The 16,586-nt window shown below is 41.8% G+C and overlaps 1 protein-coding gene across 1 annotated transcript in view; it reads left to right on the top strand.

Annotated features, from left to right (window-relative positions):
- CEP170B (centrosomal protein 170B) overlaps nucleotides 1-12,229 on the top strand; it is a 61,333-nt gene extending 49,104 nt beyond the window's left edge. The window contains exons 13-19 of the mRNA XM_070931585.1: nucleotides 2,000-2,159; nucleotides 3,535-3,573; nucleotides 5,232-5,375; nucleotides 5,557-5,645; nucleotides 6,371-6,464; nucleotides 10,495-10,546; nucleotides 11,994-12,229. Coding sequence (XP_070787686.1) covers nucleotides 2,000-2,159; nucleotides 3,535-3,573; nucleotides 5,232-5,375; nucleotides 5,557-5,645; nucleotides 6,371-6,464; nucleotides 10,495-10,546; nucleotides 11,994-12,229 — 814 coding nt within the window. The remainder of the gene's footprint in view (nucleotides 1-1,999; nucleotides 2,160-3,534; nucleotides 3,574-5,231; nucleotides 5,376-5,556; nucleotides 5,646-6,370; nucleotides 6,465-10,494; nucleotides 10,547-11,993) is intronic.
- The last annotated feature ends 4,357 nt before the right edge of the window (nucleotides 12,230-16,586 follow it).

Here is a 16,586-nt window from a genome sequence, read left to right as displayed (position 1 = left end):
ATTGAATCCAAAGAGAAACTACCCGTGTTTTCCCAAAAATAAGACCAGGTTGTTGTTTTCTTTTGGGCCCCAAAATAAGCAGTAGGGTTTATTTTTGGGGGGTGTCTTATTTTTCCCCCAGGTATAGGAGGCCCACTTCTACTATTTTCTTGCGGTGAGGCAGGAGGCCACTTGGTGCATCACTCCAGCTGCTGCGAGGCAGGTTGATGTTGGAGCTGCCTCACATACCCTGCACCAGCTTACCTCAGGACCCCCTTAGTCAGGCCATACATGCCCCGACACCTGCCTTGCCTCGTGACCATGGCACCAACATGCCACTTGGCCTCCTGCTCTGTTGCAGGTGCGAGAAAGCAGAAGTGAGCCAGTGGCCATGTGGGCTCCTGTTGCACATGGCTGATGGTGCTGCCACCCGAAGGCAATTGTCGGAGTGTGGATGGCCTGGCTGTGAGGGCCCTGAGGTAAGATGGTGCCGGATGCGTGGGGCAGCTCCACCACCATCCTGCCTCGCCTCATGGCCGTGGCATCACGAGCAACCAGATGGAATGGGCAGTTGGGTGGCTGCGCAAGCTCTTAAGTAGGGTTTATTTTGGGGGGTGGGGTAGGGCTTATATTAGGCGCATGCATAAAACATGCTAGAGCTTATTTTCAGGATAGGTCTTATTTTCGGGGGGAAAGGGTAGTTTGGCATTAAATGAACCAATATGGTGAGTATGTTGTACAGTGATTTTAGCACTTTTTAGCGCTTGTTTTAGTGGTGCCTCATGTTTCCTACCATCCACAACACAAGCTTGTCATAACTGAGAACTGCTTCATGTTACCATGCCTATCAAGAAATAACAGGAAAAAGAAATTGTGCTTTTCCATTCAGCTGCTGCTTCAGCCCACTGTGCATCTCCAACCCAAGAATGGATAGCCTGTGTTTTTGGCAACTCTTGGGGCTTCCACAGATTGGATTGGTTGAAGATCAGCAGCGCAGGTTCTTTTGTTTGTATTTTCAGGTGTGGGACTTGCAAAACTGTAATATAGGCCCCATAATAGGCAATCTTTAGTCCTGCCACTTTTTATCTGCTGCCATTACTCTTTCCAGCCTCAAAAGCTGTGAAGTTTTTACCTCCTTCAACATGTTTCAGTTTAGGAAAATGCAAATGTACTGTATCTAATTAGCAGTTTAAAATAGTAAGTTGGAATGGTTATGTTACAATGATTATATGATTAAAAGAGAGGTTCCAATTCTGGAAAACCCAACTTTGTAGAATGGGATTTAGAAACATAAACCAGAACATTTCTAATTATGTCCCACAGCATTTGTCACAATTGCATTTTTATTTTCAGATACATTTTACTGCCCTGACATATTTAATGATTTGTTTATTCCAAGCAATTGAGGCAGCAGGGCAGGTAATACGACTACTGGGAATAGCTGGAAAACCTTACTTCAGCAGTTGATTAGGAAAATGGTCTTCTGCTAGCTCAACAGTCAACTCAGGGTCCCTTGTTCTGTTAGTCCCATGTCCCTGCTGGACTATAGGACAGTCTGGTGCCCGAAATCTGAAACCTTGAAATGACAGTGACAATACTAAGTTGCATAGATCAAATTTAGATTCAACATATAACTGTTTTCTAAGTACTTTGTAATTTTTGATGTCCTATGGCATGGTTGCATACTCAACCCCAATTTGACTCATTAGATCACAGTGTAATATAGATTTTGGGCCTTTCCCATTGCCATTCTGGCTGTGTTTGATGAGAATGTTACATGAGAAACAATTTTTATAGTTTTTAAGTAGCAAAACTAGACCCAGTGTGTTTTTCTAATTGAATATAATTAGCATCTAGATTACATTTTATATGCTTCCATGTCAGGAATCCTTCTCTCTGAACTCTTTAACTTCTATTTATTTTGTATGTAGAAGGAGACAGAAAGTTCCTTCTAGTTATGAATAATACATTGTATTAAAATTTATCAGCCCTGCTTAAAGTGTTCATACCATTCTTCTAGATTAAGCCAGACCTTGGTAAAAGATGTAGCAATCCTTGCGCGAGAGATTCATGATGTTGCTGGAGATGGCGATTCCCAGAGCTCATCTGGAACAGGCCCAAGTACTGCCCACAGTTCTGTGCCTAACACCCCTGCTTCAACCATCTCGGCAAGAGAAGAGGTATGGGAGCTGGTTAAGGTTGTGAATGAGTGGGTGCAACGTCATTGGCCAGAAGTCCAGCCTGATTCATAATAAAGCACTCAATTATTTTCATATGCAAGCAAGGTTATCTCTATATACTGTATGGTTATTCTGTACTGAAATGGTAAACTTCTTGCCACATACCCATGTTGCTAAATAGCAGAATTTGGCTATGAAACACCTGATTTTAGGATTTCTGTCAGTCATATGGTATTTTGCAGTTTGTGGTAAAAAAAAAAAATCACCCTAAAACCCTACAACTTGGAAGAGAGGGTTTTTTTTAAAAGCGATGATTGGATAAACCATTGTGTTAAACTTGTATAAAAGGCACAACCAAGAAAAACATGACTCATGGATTCAGTCATACCTGACCCATATGAACATTGTAATATTGGATTTTTTTGGAATGTACCTTCCAGCATGGGTGAAGGGACAGCATTAAAACAAACTCTGGAAAAGTTAGTACTCCATTGATAATTGGAGTAAGAGATTGCAAATATTTTGTAGGACTGTGCCTCTAAATTTTCCTCAGAGGATGAGAGACCTTTTGCATACTGAATGTCTCAGCTTGTTTTTTTAAAATGTGTTTAACCCATTGCCTATTATTTCATTCTCTTTATCCAAACCCAAAATTAAAATAAACCCAGAAGATTGATTGTATGTATTTAAATTACCATGTGTGTTCACCATCAAGATCTAAAACTATCCCTTGTAATGATAGAAATGAACCCAGTTGGGACCAGATTAACATTTGGGCTTTTAAATGGGATTGATTGCCAGATTCTGGTTTCTATCCTGGAGAATTCTGCCCCTGATCTCCCAACTCCAGCCTTGGGCAGTGAGTTGAAGAAGAGGACCTCCAAGGTCCCTTCCAACTCTATGATTCAATTCCAGTACTGCACTGTCCACACATCTGGGTGTGGTAAACAAGAATGTTTGAAATCCAGGCTGCGCTTTGTATTATTATTACTACTATTAGTGTATGGCATTGTTACATTAGCCACATTGCTATTGCAAAGTAGTAGTTTGCTACCAATTTACCAGCTCCGCTCACGCACTTCCCAAGATGTGCCACAGGAGGGCAAGCTGGTACCAGCTGCATTTATTTGTGTTTAGGGCTATGAGATTTTGGCTAGGTTGCCAAAATTGAGATGACTACTATATGGTAGCAGGGTGTTATAGAAATCTTATGGTTCTCGGGTAGCACTAGATGTGATGGGTATTGTTATCTCTTTGATTTGGCCTTTTTGATTGTGCTACCCTCTACTTTGCATTTAATTCTTCTAATCTTATGGTCAGCACTGACTGCTCTGTATCCCTCCCTCCCTTCCCCTCTTCCTTTCTTTCAATACAGATTGCTCATTCAGCTTTGCAGGCAGCAATTCCATATCAGGTGCATTTTCCATCCCACTTAATGTTCTGTTTTAAAATCTTTTAGTATTCTCTAAATATTTTTTTCTTTATTTCATTTTTTCATTCTTTTCAGCTTTCTTACCTTTTCTTATCCTTCTTTCGATCTTAAATTTTCTTTCACCAAGATTTAGAGCTTAATCCCTATATTTTTTCCTCACCTAGTTATATTCAAATAAACATTGAACTTAAAAAGTTAATGCCTAAGGAATACAGATAGTCCTTGACTTGTGACCACAATTGAGTCCAGAATTACAGTTCTGAGTCATGCCAATTGTGAAGCAGGTCATCATGTGGCTGACTTGATTTCATGATATTTTTGGTTGTGCTCGTTAAGTAGATGGTCATAAATCAAACACCATGGTTGTTAAGTGAACACTGTGGTCGCTAAACAAACCAATTGTTCACCCATTGGTTTTTGCTGGAAACTAGAAATAACTAGGGTGCTGCAGATAGCTATAAGTGCAGTCCAATTGCTAAATGCCTAAAGCGTGATCATATGGCCGGAAGGTGTGTGTGGCCTGGATGCCACAATTTTGAACCTAGGTCATAAGTACCTTTTGGAGTGTTCATTGTAAATTTGAAAGGTCACTAAGTGAGGACTACCTGTACTCAGTTGGGAATGATAATTTCTTCCCCCCTTCTCCCTAGAACTCATTACCTCCACATCAACAGCATTCATTGCATAAAACCATGTCATGCTATGGGCAAGTTTAGATGTCACACACTTATTGCGTTTGTTGAATGCGCAGAAGGAAGGGCATGTATTCTACCTTTGCCCTTTGGGTGTTTATGCATTCAGAGAAGCCCTGCCTGAACGACCTATCATATACAATTGCAACTGCATGGATATATAGGTTTATTCTTGCAATTGTGAATCCTGCCCTGTTTGTATTCCTCGTTTACTTCTCATGGGTTTCCAGTCAGTCTTCCAGGATACTGAAGTTGGAGGAAGAGCCACTAGGAATGGATCCATTGTAGGGGCTTTAGTAAAATTTCAAATATCTATTTCTAAAAAGCTCCATGAGTAAAAAATGGTGTCTTACTAGGATTATGCACATGGAAATCTTAAGTGCATTTCACATTCATATTTCCAACAAAACAAAACAAAACAGAAACCCCTCTCTAAAGGAAAGTTTTAATTGATAAAATGACAAAGTCCATTGAATGTGGACTGTCTTCTACAGTTGCATAATTTTTAGTAGAACATTTCATCTGATGCTAGTTTGTGTTTTGAAATGAGATTCTAACATTTTGGAATGCTTGAATAGTACTAGTAATATGTATTATACTGAAAGCTGGTGAAAATGACACTCCTATATTGGATACTACAATATTCACTAAAGATGTGATATAATTTCTATTGTGAATTTTGCCACCATTTGCAGGCAGTGACATAGAGCTGCAGTAAGAGAACAAACTACTTAATATTGAGTCACTGAGTAAATTGTGCAATGCTTTATAGAAATGAAGGAGACGAACTCAACACCACGTGTCATTTTCAGTAGCTTCTCTGCACGTAATGTGTTGATCCCACCTAGATGAAGAAGACTGGTATTAGAAGATCACACCATAGTTACTTGTTAATTCTTATATTGTCAACTAGATAATTCAATTTAGCATTTATTTTTTATTCTTAAGCTGGTACAGCATATACCAGAAGCAAGTCTAAACTTCCAAAAGGTGCCTCCTGGTTCATTGGAATTCCGTGATTTTGACCAAAATATGAATGACAGCCGGGAGGAGGATATCACAAAAAGAACACGGATAAGAAACAGGGAAGAGGCAAGTGTATTTCCATTTCATGGAAGTATAGGAAATTAAATTCCTCCATGTCTAAGATATGGACGTATGAAACTACTTCCGAATGAGATCATCAGTTCCATGAATAACTGGGTGAAGGTTATCAAAAATACTCACATTAAAAATGCTGTCTTTGAAATTTGTTTTGGTAATTGTATTCCAGGTGATCTTTGACAATTTGATGCTAAACCCTGTGTCCCAGTTATCTCATACCATTCGGGAAAATACAGAAAATTTGGCAGAGAAAATGAAGTGAGTGTATGGTGCCAATCTACCGTATATGGCTCTCTTGTGTAACCACTTATGGATCCTGGAGACTAGCATTTCATACCAGAGTTAGAAAAATGACACTGATTAATACTGGCTCTCAATTTAGGAGAGAATTAAAATGGCATTTGTATCTTGGTTAGGATATTAAATTTTATATCATAGTCTTGAACATGGCTCCTTGAACTCTTGGAACTTATTTCAAATAATCATGCTTGGAATTTATTCAATAAGATTTAAATATTAATAATTAACTTTTTAAATCAATTAACTGATTGAATATGCTTTCAAATGGCCAGTATATCAGTATAGATAATTTGATAATTTGGTATAGATAATTTGTAGCATTCAGGTATACTGAAACGTAGGGTACAGAGATATACATATAAAAAGACTGTGTGGTTGAATCACTACTATAAAACATTTGATTTTTGTAAAGTGGGATATAAAATTCTGTTAAGTGGGTATCCATATCAAGCCAAACCTGGGTGAATTTAGAAAAGCTAAGCAGGTTATTACTTGGATGGGAGACTTACCAGAAAAAACTGGGAAGGTATTAGTCATGGTGGCCATTTTAAGGAAACATTTACCGGTAGCTTCTAATCTGAATATGATGATATATTATTTTATAGTCACAATAAATAAAAGCACCTATTTCTGAAGGTTTGTTTTATACTTTGGAAGTAACAACATTTATGTATTTGTATCAGAATTCTTTTCCAGAATACTGAGAGGACATGGGAAGAAATGGAAGCCAAAATTAATTCTGAAAATGAAGTGCCAATTTTAAAGACATCAAACAAGGTGGGAAATATTTTCTTAAATTATGTGCTTTGTAATTTTGCTATTAAAAATATCAGTTGATGAACTTATTGGATTTATATATGCAAACGTTTTAAGTCTTGGAATGAATGTGAAAGTCAAAAATCAAAATGTGGAATTAGCTCAGGATTTGGATTTTATTTTATTTTATTTATTATTTATTTTATTTTATTAAATTTTTATACCGCCCTTCTCCTGCTGGACTCAGGGCAGTGAACAGCCAAGAATAAAAAACATCCAATACAAAATTTAAAATTATTAAAAGAATTAAACAAATTTTGGCCCAAATTTAAAACATCCCAACTAAAATCTGTTACAATTAAAATATCTAAGGGGGTGGGGGTTACGCCAGCCCAGCTTGGTGAAATAGAAAAGTTTTGAGGGCACGGCGAAAAGCACGGAGATCTAGTATCCTACGTATCTCTGGGGGCAGGTCGTTCCAGAGGGCAAGTGCTGCCACAGAGAAGGCCCTCTCCCTGGGGGTCACCAGCCGACATTGCCTGGCTGATGGCACCCTGAGGAGTCCCTCTCTGTGGGAGCATACTGGCCGGTGGGAGGCTATCAGTGGCAGAAGGCGGTCCCATAAGTACCCAGGCCCTGTGCCATGGAGCGCTTTAAAGGTGGTAACCAACACCTTGAAGTGCACCCGGAAGACCACCGGGAGCCAATGCAGCTCGCGCAGGAGGGGTGTCACATGGGAGCGGCCCATCACTCCCATAATCCCCCGCGCGGCCGCATTCTGCACCAGTTGGAGCCTCCGGGTGCTCCTCAAGGGGAGCCCCATGTAGAGAGCATTGCAGTAGTCCAGGTGGGAAATGACGAGAGCCTGAGTGACTGTGCATAAGGAGTCCCGATCCAGAAAAGGACGCAACTGGCAAATCAGGCGAACCTGATGAAAAGCCCCCCTGGCCATGGCCTTCATATGCTCTTCTAAAGACAGCCGTGCATCCAGGAGGACACCCAAGTTGCGAGCCCTCTCCGAGGGGGCCAGTAACTCGCCCCCAATAGCCAGTGATGGCACCATCTGGCTATAGCGGGACGCTGGAAGCCACAGCCACTCGGTCTTGGAAGGGTTGAGTCGAAGCCTGTTTCTCCCCATCCAGACCCGCACAGCCTCCAGGCACCGGGACATCACTTCAAGGGCATTGTTGGGATGGCCTGGGGTGGAGATGTACAGCTGGGTATCATCAGTGTATTGATGGAACTCCACCCCAAAACCACGGATGATCTCACCCAGCGGCTTCACATAAATGTTGAACAGAAGAGGTGAGAGGACCAACCCCTGCGGCACCCCACAAACAAGGCGCCTCAGGGTCGATCTCTGCCTCCCTGCCAACACCGACTGCGACCGGTCAGAGAGATAGGAGGAGAACCACCGTAGGACGGTGCCCCCCACCCCCAATCCCTCTAACCGGCGCAGCATGATATCATGGTCGATGGTATCAAAAGCCACTGAGAGATCTAACAGGACTAGGATAGAGGAACAACTCGTATCCCGAGCCCTCCAGAAATCATCCACCAACGTGACCAATGCTGTTTCCGTGCTGTGCCCAGGCCTGAAGCCGAACTGGAGCGGATCTAGATAGACAGCTTCATCCAGGTACCGAGGAAGCTGTCGCGCCACCACACTCTCAACAACCTTCGCCACAAAGCGAAGGTTGGAGACCGGACGATAGTTAGCCAAAACAGCCGGATCCAGAGCGGCTTCTTGAGGAGGGGCCTCACCACCGCCTCTTTCAAGGCGGATGGCAAGACACCCTCACTCAAAGAAGTGTTAATAATCCCCTAGAACCAGCCTCGCATATCCTCCAGGGAGGCCAGCACCAACCAGGAGGGACACGGGTCCAATAAACATGTGGTTGCGTTCAGCCATCCCAGTATCCTGTCCACATCCTCAGGAGCGACAGGATCGAACTCTTCCCAAATGACATTCTCAAGACTGGCCTCCATCATCCCGTCTTTACCTACCCAGTCAGAGACCAAGCCTTCCCGAATCTGAGTGATTTTATCATGCAGATACTGGACAAAATCCTCAGCCCGACCCTGTAAGGGATCCTCCCGCACTCCCAGATGGAGGAGGGAGCGGGTCACCCTAAACAGGGCGGCTGGGCGGTTATCTGCAGATGCAATAAGAGCGGAAAAATAGTTACATTTTGCCACTTTTATCGCCACTAGGTAAGTCTTAATATGAGATTTTACCAGTGTTCAGTCAGATTCGGAATGGCTAGACCTCCAACTGCTCTCCAGGCATCTTCTCCAGCGCTCATCTCCCTCAGCTCCTCGGAGAACCAAGGAGCCAGGTAAACTCGGCGACGGGTCAGAGCCCGCAAAGGCATGACTCGGTCCAAAGTGTCAGCGGCCGCCCTATCCCAGGCGGCCACCAATTCTTCAGCCGAGCCGTGAGTCAGAGCCTCAGGGAATGGCCCAAGCTCCATCTGGAACCCATCAGGATCCATCAGGCACCTGGGGCGGAACCATCTAGTCTGTTCCGCCCCCCTGCGGCAGGGTGTGGCGGTTAGAAAGTCAAGCCTAAGAAGGGAATGATCTGACCATGACAAGGGCTCAGTCACTATCTCCCCTATCTCATGATCATTCATCCACTGACCAGAGACAAAAATCAAGTCCAGAGAATGTCCTCCCGTGTGAGTGGGTCCATGAATTAATTGGGTCAGGTCCATGGCCATCATGGAAGCCATGAACTCCCGGGCCACTTCAGATGCTTTGCCAGCAGATGGCAAGTTGAAGTCCTCCATGACCATAAGCCTGGGGGTCTCCACCACCACCTCGGCAATCACATTGAGCAGCTCAGGCAGGGCAGCCGACACGTGACAGGGAGCCAGGTACGTAATCAGCAAGCCCATCTGCCTTCCATGTCCCCACTTCACAAGGAGGGACTCACATCCGGCTATCTGAGGTACAGTGGCCTCCCTTGGAGCAAGTCCTTCCTTTACCAGAACCGCCACCCCCCCCCGCCCCTCCCCTTGGACCTTGGTTGATGGAATGCATAGAAACCTGGTGGGCACATCTCGACGAGGAGAACCCCCCTTCCTGGCCCAACCAGGTCTCCGTAATACTTACCAGGTTCGCACCCCCCTCCTGAGTCAGATCACAAATGAGGGGGGCTTTATTTACCACAGACCTGGCATTGCACAACATCAACCGGAGGCCCAGGCCCTGGGGGTCCGAACAACTTGGGGAACGAGAAGAGCATTGGGGGCCGGAGCGCGCAATCACTCACATGTAGCGAGTGCGCCCTCTCCTAACACTATATGGCCCCCTGCTCCCACCATATATGCCCCTCCCACCCACAGTGCCGATGGAAACGCCCTCCCCAGTATAGGAACTAGCCCCCCCGTCCCCCCCTAAGACCCAGTCCCGACGCCTGTGGGTTGCCCCCCAAACCCATCCCGGTCGTACACGTTACATCCTCCCTCCCACCCCTTAAAAAGCAAATTTAAAAAGAATACAAAGAACTTTTAAACCTTTTAAAATCCCCCATGCCCTCGTGCCACCTCTCGGGATCCCAGGACCTGTCCTTGAGTTATTTCTTGGCAAGGTCAGTAGGCCACTTCCAGGAATGGGGGGCATTCCTTAAAGCGCATAAATCTGATCTTGAATACAGTCGTGGAGCCATGCCAGCCATGGAAGGGTGCGAAAGTGGTAAATAGGAGATGTTAAAAGCAGGCTGGGAACTGGCTGAGATTTTAATCTTATTTCTTTTTACTTTTGAGGAAACATGTAAATAAACATATATTCTACTGACAAAATTCACACTATGCAACTCAGCACTTGAATTATAATATAATATAATGAAAACTAAAGAGTTTTGAAATTGAAATCCAGTTGTAAATCTTTAAAAGTAAATTTAAAGAAAATATTTTGGTATATGCTGTTCAAAACAAGTTAGATCAAGTATGAAACTAAGTATAAATCGGTTTAATTGAATTTTTAAAAATGTACACTACAGGCCTATTTTGCTAAAGTTTATCACTGTTTAATTTTTTAAATCTAGGAAATCAGCTCTATTTTGAAGGAGCTTCGCCGAGTCCAAAAGCAACTTGAAGGTTTGTAATATTTGTCTTCATAGTTCTTTTTTTGATGTAAATGATTAGCCTTAAAAAGAATATGATTAAGTTTTGAAAAACAGAAAGCTGAAGATGTTGCCCACATGCCATGTGTTGGAGTGTAAAATAAGACTTACTTTTGTCTTCAGATAAAACAAAATGTCTGCTGAGCAACTTCAAATGAGGATCTGTAGAGATTCTCAGTCATCCAGGTCATGGCTGTCCCAAAGGTGTTTTTTTAGGAGGCAACTGGATTTTCTTGTTTTTCTTTTGAAGATGTTTCACTTCTCATCCAGGAAGCTTCTTCGGTGACAGGATAGCGGGGAATGGAAGGATTTATATTCCTTCCATTCAAGTGAGGATGAATGTATATTTGCATTCAAGGGGTATTGGTATTTCCACTGGTGTAGAATGCAACCAGTTGCTTGGTGCATATGCCATCACTGCTTCATGAGTGGCACTGGCTGCCGATATGCTTTCAGCTACAATTCAGGATGCTTCAATTCAATTCACCTTTAAAAACCCTTCATGGCTTAGGAGTGAACCCATTTACTAATGGGACTGTCTGTCCCCAACTGTCTCTACCAGTCTAGCAGGAGATGCATGCCCCAAGAACTCTCAGTTAAGGAGTATCCATAAGGCCCTTGTAATTTGGTTTTGTCCCCAAGCCCGGGGCCCAAGACATGTGATAGAGCCTATCTCTAGCTACAGTATGTGGATACAGTAATTAGTTAGATGATGCCCAACTACTATGTATTTTATTTTTATATTGTGTATTATGTCAACTTGCAAAGCTTTCTAGACCAGCTTTCAAGTTGCCATAAGCAGGAGGGGGGGGAGGGAGAACTGACGGAGCTGCTTGGCTGCTCCAACTGAAAACAGATTCCACACATGTCTTTCTCCAGATTGTATCCTAGGTTACCGGAGTCAGCAGGAGGGGTGGGGTTTGTACAGCCCGCCAACGTGGTCCATTGGAGAATGTGATTTATGACATGCCCAGGGAGGAGGGGGGAGACAGGGTCATGGAGGCCCGGAAAGTACGTGGGGTTAGAGCTGACTCCATTTGAGTAATTGCCGGAATGTTGCTCTTAATAAATGACTGCATTTCTTTTGAAACTTGGCTCGAGGCTCCTGAATTAACTAAAGCATTTTTCGGAAACTTCACATATTTTATGTATTTTATTGTAAGCCACCTGGAGTCACATATATGAGAGGGGCAGCAATATAAATCAAATCAATATAATTCAGTCTTCGCAAAGCAGCTATCACAGAATGAACTTTCATAACATTAAATATTGTATCTGCCTGGAGATCATGCTTCTGAAATGGAAGCCATTCACTGTCCATGCATTCAGTTGTTGCTCAGGTATCAAATATCAAGTGAAAAAGTAGGTTGGAATTTAGTAAGGGGGCTGGCTGATCATGCTTCTTTTTCCCTTTTTGGCAGTTATAAACGCCATCATTGACCCAAGCGGGAATTTGGATTTGCTCACCAATAACAAGACCTGTTCTGTGCTACAACCTGAAGCAGCTAAAGTCAGGACTGCCAACAACACTTCTGGATCTGTGTTGGAGTCTTTGTCACCTGTCAAGAAAATGAATTACACTCAGAAATTGAACTTTGGACCTACTGGCCTGCATGATAAAACATTTGTTCCAGATGGGGAGAAATATGTGATCTGACAGAATATTTTCTATTGCTTACCCTGTAGTATGTCATTTACTGTGGCGTTTAGTATTGCATATGAGTTGTGTGTGAGTGGTTGTGGGCAAGTCCACGTGGAACAGTTGTTTAGATTGTTAGCACATTGCACAACATGGGAAAGGTACAATCTCTGCTACGTGGGCTGTTGAAGTTTGGGTGAAGCCCTTTGTGGGGAAGAAAGGCTAATGGTGTGGAACAACACATCCACATGAGAATTTTTTTTAACAGAAAACAATTTGGTGTGCCATTCTTCTATTGTGCCATAACAAAGCAGACCTTGCATATTCTTCATTCTCTATTGCTGAAGCTCTGATATGTTCTCAGATATAGCCTGTTCATAGCAATTGGTTGAGTTGTATATAGAATCCATTTTGAAAATATACTTTTTGAGACAGTGGATAGCTGGTGCTGTATAATTAATTTTAAATACGGAGTATTCAAATGGTTTGGTCAGGATTTATTTTTCATACTGTCAGGTAAAGGGAGGCAGCGTAGCTTACTTTTACAAATTCAGGAGCAGTTGCCTGAAAAATGTCTTCGAGGAGGAAGCAAAGATGATATTGAATAATTTTGCTTCCAGTCATACAGTTTTCACTGTTCCACTTGTTAAAAGAGTGGAGACAAGAGAGCTGTGAATATGGCTGCATTGTTTTCTGTATGTGATTCATTTGAAAAAAATCCAAATAAGTAGTTCTGTAGGAGAGGATTCAATGACCAAATCAGGATTTTGTATAGCCGGGTTGCCAAATTCTTACTGTATCATGTTAGTCTCCATGTAACAAAGTGTTTATGTGCTCTGAATATTTTTTTTAATATGCTATCTAAAAAGGGGCATAAGAATATAAATGTTCCACAACTGGGCAAGTAGTCACCATGTCTCCCCAGCACTATGGTGGTAAGGTTTACATGGTCTTTTTAACCATGGCCTGTTAATTAAGACAGAATACCTGAACTGACACAAGACTCATCTATAAACCATAGTAGTAACATGATCACAACTTGCTAAGCCACCATGTGGCTTGTTTGATTTGGGTTTAGCATGATGCTTAAGCTTAAACCCAAGAGTGGATACTCATGCTTAACCCAATTGTGTGGATCTCATTTTATTTATGTGGATGAGCCATTCTGGACCATGCACAGCTTTGTGCAGTTTATGGCTTAGTACAATTTTGGGTGGGGTCAGTTTAAATGCATTATTTAAAACTTTAAGCCAATATTCCCTGGTTGTGTATGTGTAGATTGGGGGGGAAGAGGGAGCGCTCTGCAACGCTTAAGGTACAGGTACCAATTTTGCCTATAAATTGCACAGTAACACAATGTATTTCCAAATCATGGCTCAGGCTACTTTAGTGATGGCAGATATCATCTCCCTTTTGGGACTCAGGCAGAGCAGAAAAATATAGTTTGGCTGCTAGGCAGAAAAAGTTGCTCATCCTGGCTTGTTGTGTAGTACGGATCTAAGCTAACCACAACTTAGCATGTGTATACTTGGTCTGAATCTCACTGACATTCATGCACTATTTAAAGAGCAGAAAGGTACAGGTCTTTTTTGTACCTCTAGGAAAACTGTTTTGAGCAGACTTTCTCCATATCCATGTAGTTTCAGGGTTTGGGATGGACCTTCAACAAGGCATGCTCAACAAGCCCCCATGAGATGATCCTCTCATGCTTGGTTCAGTGTTAATGGGTATCCCACGCAACATGGGAAAAATAGCATGTTGTATCAGTAGATCAGTTTTTCTCAACCTTGACTGCTTGAAGATGTGTTTGAAGCATTGATAGTTTGCAGCTTGAAGTTATGCTGACTGGGGGAATTCTGTGAGTTGGAGTTCACACATCTTCAAATTGCCAAATTTGAGAAACACTGCAGTAAATATTATGCTGAACTTTTGGTTCCATCAAAGAGCGGATTTCTCTGACCTCTGGAACTAGCCATTCGGAATTCCATATTCCTTTCCACTCCAAATTATAAGATGGGGACTATCAAAAAGTTGCCACAAATAATGGTGATATTGTAGCTGTTGCCTTAAAATTACTCAAATGAATGTAGATCCTGGGATATATCTTGGAAATTATATAACAGTTTTCGTTTAATGTAGTTTCTAGGACAATGTAAGTAAACTAATTTGCTCCAATATTCAGTGTTATCCAATATTCCTGTGCTGGGAATTTGAGCACCTAAGAACAAAAAGCATGAATTAATACTTACCTCCTCTATTGACCAACCACAAAACAATTTCTAATATTGGTGCCATCTTTTCTTGAACCTTGATGCTAAAACTTGTTTGGCTAATGATGTGTCAAGTGAGTAGTGCAGTATTATAATTGTCATGTCTGCCCATTATAAACTTAATACCAATATCAAGAATAATTTTGCAAACATTTTTAAGTGCCCATTTTTCCAATTAAAACGCATTGTCCATTTGTCAAATCAGCAATGCTTTAAATAGGATGGGATTAAGAACAGCACTGTTAACTATTTGAAATACTTATTGATATCACTTGACACAGGGAAATCTTTTATAATATTCATTTCATTTCTAAATAATTGTTGAAGGCCACCAGATTAAATACAGTTGAGAAGTGAATTCAGTTAAGAAATGAATACAGTTGAGAAACGAATGCAGTATAGAACTACTGTATTGACAGTAATTTATTCAGGTCTGAAAATGATGGATAGTGTGGATATATCCTACAGAGCAGCGGACCCCAATCTTGGTGGCCTGGCCGGGGGGTGGGGGGGTGGGAAAGGGGAACCGGGTTGTGCGAGTGGCAGGCTGGCCCGCAGCTCAACTTGCATGAGCGGTGGGCCAGCACACATACCCACATGTGCACACAGCTTGAGCAACTTGAGCTGCACGCATGGGTTTATACGCACTGCCCTGCTGCTTACACAAGTTGAGTGTGTGCACATGTGCACTGGCCCGCTGCTCATGTGGTCCGCTTCTGAATAAGTCACGGATCGGTAGTGGGCTGCAGCCAGGGGGTTGGGGACCCCTGCTATAGAGAACATATTTAAAATGTTAAATTCTAGTAGAAGTAAAATTGGTTTGGAAAATGAATGAAAGAATTCAATTTAGTTGCTCAGAGGAAGTCTTTGCTATCCAGTTGGATTTTACTTGATTGTCCACGGGTTTAAATAATGTAAATGCTGCTATTGATGTTGAGGCACCAAATAAAAGTTGCCAGTACTTTTCCCATTAGAAACTGATCCAGTTACAGATTCATTTATACATCTTTTGTTTAATTGTACTTGATGGCTGCTTGTAAACTTGTCTCTGAATCATAGAGATGTCACATGTCGATTCTTGCCGCTCACCAAATTTTTCCACCGTCTTTAACAACCCAAACGCATCAAAATTCTTCACCTTAATTAGTGAATTAACTAGTGATATCACACTAGTCCATATTTGCCAGCACCAAGTCTACATTAGATTACCTTCCAAATATACTGTTGCAGAGAGAGAGAGGCTGAGTTTGAGTAAGTTTAGAAAAAAACCCTAGAAAAGCACTTTTGTAGTTTTATGCCATCTTCTCAGTCAACTTTCCTCAACAGAATGAATTGCAAATTCATAGAATGTAGAATTCTCAAAGTTCCCAGGCAACATTTATCTGGGGAATTCTAGAAAATGCAGGCTTAACACATGTGGAAGGACATTCACATATGAACATATGTTTCATAAATTTTCAAGCCTAAGGTGAGACATTTGTCCTAGACCATAACTACATCTATGTATGACCATCCAGAAGGCATGAACATAGATGTCTGGTTTGCTCACAAGTAGCAAAAAAGACTTGGGCTTACCTTACACATAAAATTAAAAATTGAAACAAACTAAGGTTATACAATTAATATAGTACAAATAGATTGCATATTACTTCTTATACATTTAAGTCAAAGAAGAAGCCACGTGGCTTTGATATTCTCATATTGGATCCCTCTAGTGCAATATGCATACAGCCTGTTAAACATTTAATCCCAGTATGTGGGTGCAATCTAGGTCCCATTTATTAGCAGATTAGCAGAAAGTCAAACGGGACCTACTTGCTGATACACAGTTTTTAAAATTTAATTTTTAATATAACCTTTATATTTGGCTAGCCAGTTTCAAAGGATTACAAAGCCCAAATCATTTGAAGTTCAGTGACAAATGTTTAATTTCTTCAGAGTAGCTTAAATTTGCGGGGCACGGACAGGGACAGTTTATCCCCCTTAGGTTAAAATGACTGATCAAGATTGAATGAGTATGATTCATTGAGAGAATGTTTATCTGTTTAATGAGAATGAATGCTGTCATTCTCAAACTGGTGGTAATAATACTACCATATAGTCTG

This window comes from Pituophis catenifer, unplaced genomic scaffold (genome assembly GCF_029215685.1).
Source record: "Pituophis catenifer annectens isolate HBS135680 unplaced genomic scaffold, rPitCat1.0.hap2 SCAF_1, whole genome shotgun sequence".
Lineage (NCBI taxonomy): Eukaryota > Metazoa > Chordata > Lepidosauria > Squamata > Colubridae > Pituophis > Pituophis catenifer.
This window is presented reverse-complemented; position numbering and strand designations above follow the sequence as displayed.